Consider the following 6,664-nt stretch of genomic DNA (forward strand, 5'->3'; position numbering starts at 1 on the left):
CAGGAAAACTACCAAAACAGTATATGCAAGCTGTTTTTGCTGGAACTGCTTCTTCAGGTATAAACTATAAGGCAATTGTTTATATATATATTCCCTCAAAGTTCAATTTTACTTTCCTTTTTTGTTTTTGCATTATTATATGCAATATGTAGATCATGTTATCCTTATTTGAACAAATTCTGAGGAATATACAGAACTTTTTTGCCTAAGATGAAAGCATACATGATATAAAACAATTTTAAACAATACCACAATGAGTATTTTATTCTTTTAAGGTTAAGGTTGAAAAATGAAAGTAGATTCCAGAGAAGGGGTGGATCCAAGCTACCATTATGGAGGCATTTGTCTTAGTATATACATTTTATTATACTATGATATATCATGTAGTTTACTTGATACCATTACTTGAATTGATACATGCATATTATCTCGGAAACACAAAATTTCTAGATCCGTCATTGTTCTAATTTGTCTAACAAGATATTGTTTATGTATTTAGCATATTCTTTCATCTATTATCTATAATTTATCCTATCCATCTGGTAAAATAAAATAAGGCTACACAAAACTTACTTCACCGGAGACTTTCAATATAAATACTACTGATTAAAGAATGTTGAAGCTGTGGCAGATCTTTCAAGCTGCTTCTCTTGATTTACTAGTTTGTAGGAGGGACTGAAATTTGATAGCCTCTAGTTTTTACAAGTAAAGATGTAGCATCTAAAGCAATTTCTGAAGTAAATTGAATCAATGTAATCAATAAAGAGATAATTCAATTTCAAAATTGAAACTAAGTTGCTGTCAAATTTTGTTCTTATATTAATAAAAGTCTTTTCTGGTTGACAGGTATAATAATTTCAATATTGAGGATAATAACCAAAGCATCACTACCTCAAACCCCAAAGGGTCTCAAAATAAGTGCTCACTTGTACTTCATGGTAGCCATAGCTTTCCTCCTATGTTGCATTATCTTTAGTAACTTGCAGCACAAGTTACCAATCATGCAGCAGTATCATCAAAGTCTACTTCAGGATAATACCTTATGCTCAAGGACAAAATTCTGTGCAGTGGCAGGGAAAATTAAAGGTCCAGCTTTTGGAATCTTCATAATCTATATAGTAACATTGTCTATTTTCCCTGGATTTATAGCCGAAGATGTCGAATCTGCGATTCTGAAGGATTGGTATCCTATTATACTGATAACAGTTTATAATTTAGCTGATTTGATGGGGAAATCATTAACTGCTTTCTATGTTCCTCAATATATCAAAAGTTCTATATGCGCTGCCACAGCAAGACTATTATTCTATCCACTTTTTATAGTTTGTCTTCATGGACCCAATTGGTTGAAAACAGAATTGCCAATGGTGGTTCTGACATTTCTGTTGGGATTTACCAATGGATACCTTACAAGTGTTCTTATGATTCTAGCTCCTAAGTCAGTGCCTTTTTCTGAATCAGAGTTGTCTGCTATTGTGATGACCGCGTTCCTCGGATTTGGCTTGGTTGGTGGTTCTGTTCTTGGTTGGTTCTGGATATTGTGAAGGTCTTTTTAGTTTTATATTAGTTGTCTAATGTTTTGAGTGCTAAATCATGTGAAATATGGACACTGTTGTTAGGAAATTTCTAGATATATAAAATGTAATGTAATGTAATGAATCTGTAAACTGGGAATGAAATTTAAGATCTGGTAGAATTTTAAGAGCTTTTGTTGGTATTATGTTTTTTAGTTTTAAAAGTTAATTTTGAAAACCAAAAAATGGAGTTAAGTTGATATTTTTTAAAACCTAAGTGTAAAAACATTGTATGACAAATCAAAACATCCGACTATCATCTAGAAATATTATTAAATAAAATTAAAAAAAAAAAGATACAAAATTGTTAGGATCAAAATCCAAACAAAGAAAAAAAGTATAGAACAAACAACGACCACAAGAACCTTTGATAAATATCAATATCAAAAATCTAAATTCATTAAAACCTACTCTATTCCAATTTAAAGAATCTAAAATGTGGAGTAGAATCCATCCAAAGCATCCCATTCTGGTAAAAGGCCAATAGATTTCTCCTAAAACCTAAAATAATGAAAATATGTTTTATACTTCAAAAGGTTTGACCGCCCTGCATATTTCTCTCAAGTTATAGCGTGAGGAGACTTGCATAGATGATTCCTTTTTATTTTTCATTGTCATGGATGGGGAAGCTAGAGTTATGAAGAGAGCCTTGGGTGTTCATAAAGTTGTTTATTGGAAGTATATAAACTATTAGAAGTAAGATGTGTTCGTTATGTAGAAATGTTGCTATGTGTTACTTTTCTTATTGTGAATTGATCACTTGTTTGAATAATCTGTTTCGGTTTCCCCTTTGCTTATATGTTGAAGTGCTGATATTGCTTTTCAATGGGAATTATTGCCTTCCTTTTTTGCTTTTATTTGAATCATAGTCATTGAATATTTTTATTTGAAAATGATTCAAATATATTAATGATTTTAAGGATGTATAAAAATGAGTGGAATCATGAACATTTAATATATGGGTATTCATTTTTCTTAAATAAATATATTGATATTCATAGAATTAATTTAAATTTATAGAAGTATTAAATAAAAATCAACTGTTTTTAAGTATTAGGGTTGTGTTTCTTATAACAAGGACCCGAGGAAGTACAATTTTGAAGATTTTTATTCATGGAGTATTAAATTAAAATAATATTATTTTTTATTTCCAAAATTAAAAACAATATTTATTCATTGAAAAAAACAATAATTGTATAAAGCATATTTATTATGAATTTTATTGATAACACTTTTTAATTAAAAAGTACTTTTCAATAAAGCTGGTCCTAAAGGTTCTTTACGTTTTAAAGGTTGAATTAGTAATAATAGTTCACAAAATAAAACACGCGGCAACAAATGCTCAATTTATAGAACATGTTATTCGACACCTAATATACGTTCGAATTTTGATTTGTCCTTAAGTTATGCCAGCTGCCTTAAAAAAAATCAAAATCTGCCATCTAATGCCTACAAGTGGGAATACATAACTCCAAAAACTACGAACATCCTTATTCCAAACACAATAATACAGCTACACACACCAGCATGCTAGAAATAGATATTTGAGTTTAACAATTCAGAAGAAAGAAGAAAAAAAAAAGTGAAAGCCCCCATCTTTTATTGTATATTACAGCTATTTTCACTGACCAAAATTATTATGACGAAAGGTTAATTAAGGTAATATTAGTTAATTAATATAAACAAGGTTAGAAACTCGTAAGACTGAAAAGCCAAAAACCACCAAAGGACACAATTTAAGAAGCAGCAGCAGCTAATGGCGGAAGAGGTGATGGAGCAACTCCATTGAAGAAACCAAAAGATTTTTCAGATGAATCTTCTTCAACTTCATTTTCATCTTCTTCTTCCTCAGCATCCCAAAGAAAACGTGCGTAGGATGCTAGAACATAACTGCAAAAACAAAACACCATTTCATTAACTCATTATTCACATAATAATAATAACAACAATAATAATAGTAACAACAATAACTCAATTCAATTTATTCAATATAATCATATTTTAGCAAAGAAAATAATTCTTACCAATCATCAGGTGCTGCTTTAACTGCTTGATCAAAATAATTCTCAGCTCGAGATGAATCCTTATGACACTCCCATATCAAATCTGCGTAAAGTGAAAGAACGTTACCATCATTTGGATTTGCCAATATCGCTCTTCCACAATACTCTTCAGCTTTCACATAGTCCCTACGAACCTGTATCATCATTACAAAAAAAAAACAAAAAATCAACACAAGTGTCTTAAAATAGAAGTTTAGATAGAAAAGTTTGAACTTCACACTTACTTCTTTCAAGTACTTTGCGTAGTTACTAAGAAAAAGCGGATTCTCAGGATTGGCTTCGATCATTGTACGGTAATAGACGTCGGTGCTATCATTTCCATGATTTGAATCACCGAATCGATAAATTCCTCCGTCGTTTTTGTCGTATCCACCACCACCTCCACCTTCAACCAAAACACGCGCTAAACCACCGTCTCTGGAACCGACTTCACTCTTTTCTTCGTCCAATTCAGAGAATGAACACAAAGCGGAACCAAACGACGCCGTTCTGGAACGAGAACCGAAACTGCTGATTCTGCTTTCTTCCTCGTCCTCGTCGAGTTGGCGGCGAGGGAAAGGTTTCCGATTGAGCGGCGCGGATAGATCGGTTTCCGAAAGTGCTCTAGTCATTTTGTTAACTGAACTGGAAATCGGAGATATCGAACTCGACGAAGACGCATAGAGAGTAACGGATCGGGATTTCGGGATCCGGTGAAGAATTTCCGGTTCAGGAGATGAATCCTTTAAGATTGAGTGCGGAAGCCATGGATTCATAACCGGCGTTGATGAGCTTCGTAGAAGCATTGTAATGATTTTGGTTATGGTAATGAATCAATCTGGTTTTGTTCTTCCCTCTTTGAAACCCTAAATAACTGAGAAATTTTGAAGCATACTCATTGCTCACACAGGTCAATGAAGCACTACTTGGCTATGGAATTTAATTTTATAGAAGAAGGTAGGAATTGATCTCGACCGTTGATTATTCATCAAGAGATCCATTCTATTTTAGCTCCAATGATGCGGATATCACGTGAGATGGGACCCTTGGTTGAGATTTGAAGCCGTTGGATTGAATTGGACCGTAGTGATGAACGGATTCCCTTTCGTTTCCCGCGTGAAATAAAAAAATCAGATGAAATATACTAAGTGGGTGGTTTTGTTGTGGATGAGAGAGAGAGAGAGAGTAGATTTTTCAAGTGTGTTGACTGGTGAGGCTGTGAATCGTTGGGGTCGCGTTCGAATGGGTTTGGAGTTTGGACAAATGTTTATGGGTCTTGCCTTATCACCACCCGTGGAGAATCTCATGGGTCCCTCTGAGGACATTCATGTCATTTCATCATGCAATCATGATTTCGTGATATCAGCAACCAGAACTACTTTATCACTGGCTCCTGAGCAACTGAGCAGGACTCAGATATTTTGGGCCGTTGGTATTTACTTTTCTTTCTTTCCCTATTTTGCCCTCTTATCTCAAACAAGATTTAAAAGTTTGTTTTATTATATGTGAATTAGTTCTTTAAAATCGTAAATATTGATTAAATTAATTTCTTTAAATTTTGTGAATTGGTTAAAACATCTATTAAAATATAAAATATTAATTAAAATGATTTTTTAAAAATTTGTTGAAAATATTATTGTTGCAATGTAATTAAATATGTAATTTATTTATATTATTGTCATTTTTTAAAAAATAAATTTATTGATGAAATTTTATTGATTTAAAATTCATAACAAAATAAATTCAAATTATGAATATATTGATATGAGATCAACTTAAAATAGTCAAATATTTAATAAATATATCGCATCATAATTTATAACGATAAAAGTTTAAATATTGAATGTTTTGATAACTATCTTACAATTTTAAATATATATTTGTAAAATTTAATAATTAATTTGATTAACAGTTACATTTTAAAATATAAATATAACTATTCACTTTTTAAAATTTATTTTCTTTTTTTCTCTCTTACTCTCTTTTTAAAGTCATTTTCACTCTTATAAACTCTTAAATGAAACTTAATCTTTTTTATAAAAAAAATATTAATAATCTATAATTTGACTGAAAATTAGTAAACTATTACTAAAAGTTACCTCTAAAATTGTATTATTACAGTATTTATATAAACAATAGTTTAATATAATCTCTAAAATTAAAATATTAATTATGACTTTTCTTCTATTAATATTCACATTGACAAGTATCGTTGATTATTTTCTATTAAATTTATTAGTCGTAAGTAATTGTCTATGATAAGTACGTTGAGAATAGAGACCAAGTTACATCTATATGCATATGGCTGCCACTGGTTGTATGGCTAACATTTTGTAGGTTCGTCCCAACGAATTGAAAGGGTTCATCCGAGCTTTGAAAATGTAGTTTTTTTTAATAAAAGGGCGTTTTTGTCTTTTACATCTTGAGAACAACAGCAAAATTCTCTTTGAACAAAAAGGAATAATAAATAAAAAATCTTTTTCGCCTTTTTGTTCCAATTAATGATTTCCTGTTTTTTTCGCATATCAGACAGAAAAGCCTTTTAACATGGGACCCACTAAAAACGCTAAGAAAACTCGTATATAATTATGAAATTTCAACTTTAAACTTACAATATGATCAATATATTCAACTCGTTACTTTAAGTGGAACAAGTTAAAATTTTGAATAATTTTGAATATTATCACTTAAATTATCTGTTTGTGTTTGATCTCTCGAGAAAATGGGATGGGTGAGTGACATGTTTAATTAATTTTAAAATTTTTTTTTGGTTATTTTCCCGGTAAACTCCGGTTAAGTTAAAGTTTTACTGTTTATATAATAATTGTTGGATTATATTGAATTTTAAGTCAATAATTTAGACATTTTTTTTCTTATTTTTACCAATTAATTCTTCTAAAAGTCAATACATTCCATTCAGTGTAATTGCTTGTGTTAATGGCAGATAAATTCTCTAACCTACCAATTCGGGGGATAAAGTTACAGTTTTAACCTATCAACTAAAGTTGGGGTACACTTTTTCCTTTTTGGGCATATAGATTGTAGGGA

The 6,664-nt window shown here is 30.8% G+C and overlaps 2 protein-coding genes across 2 annotated transcripts in view; one reads left to right on the top strand and one right to left on the bottom strand.

Annotated features, from left to right (window-relative positions):
* LOC101506231 (equilibrative nucleotide transporter 8) overlaps positions 1 to 1,704 on the top strand; it is a 2,712-nt gene extending 1,008 nt beyond the window's left edge. Inside the window, exons 2-3 of the mRNA XM_004508426.4 lie at positions 1 to 57; positions 847 to 1,704. Coding sequence (XP_004508483.1) covers positions 1 to 57; positions 847 to 1,544 — 755 coding nt within the window. The 3' untranslated portion in view covers positions 1,545 to 1,704. The remainder of the gene's footprint in view (positions 58 to 846) is intronic.
* A 1,336-nt stretch (positions 1,705 to 3,040) lies between these two features.
* On the bottom strand, positions 3,041 to 4,543 carry LOC101506791 (uncharacterized). The gene is made up of 3 exons (XM_004508429.4): positions 3,862 to 4,543; positions 3,599 to 3,771; positions 3,041 to 3,464 (listed from the first exon to the last, which is right to left on the bottom strand). Exons 1-3 carry the CDS (start codon positions 4,420 to 4,422, stop codon positions 3,311 to 3,313), a joined length of 888 nt encoding a protein of 295 aa, XP_004508486.1. The 5' UTR covers positions 4,423 to 4,543; the 3' UTR covers positions 3,041 to 3,310.
* Between the last annotated feature and the right edge of the window lie 2,121 nt (positions 4,544 to 6,664).

The sequence above is a fragment of the Cicer arietinum genome, chromosome 7 (genome assembly GCF_000331145.2).
Source record: "Cicer arietinum cultivar CDC Frontier isolate Library 1 chromosome 7, Cicar.CDCFrontier_v2.0, whole genome shotgun sequence".
Lineage (NCBI taxonomy): Eukaryota > Viridiplantae > Streptophyta > Magnoliopsida > Fabales > Fabaceae > Cicer > Cicer arietinum.

Bases quoted from the DNA above. Each gene is read 5' to 3' on its own strand.
- LOC101506791 (XM_004508429.4), bottom strand. From the start codon at position 4,422: ATGCTTCTACGAAGCTCATCAACGCCGGTTATGAATCCATGGCTTCCG. The intron at 3,772-3,861 runs GTAAGTGTGAAG...ATGATGATACAG, and splicing joins ACGCAAAGTACTTGAAAGAA to GTTCGTAGGGACTATGTGAA. The intron at 3,465-3,598 runs GTAAGAATTATT...TTGTTTTTGCAG, and splicing joins AAAGCAGCACCTGATGATTG to TTATGTTCTAGCATCCTACG.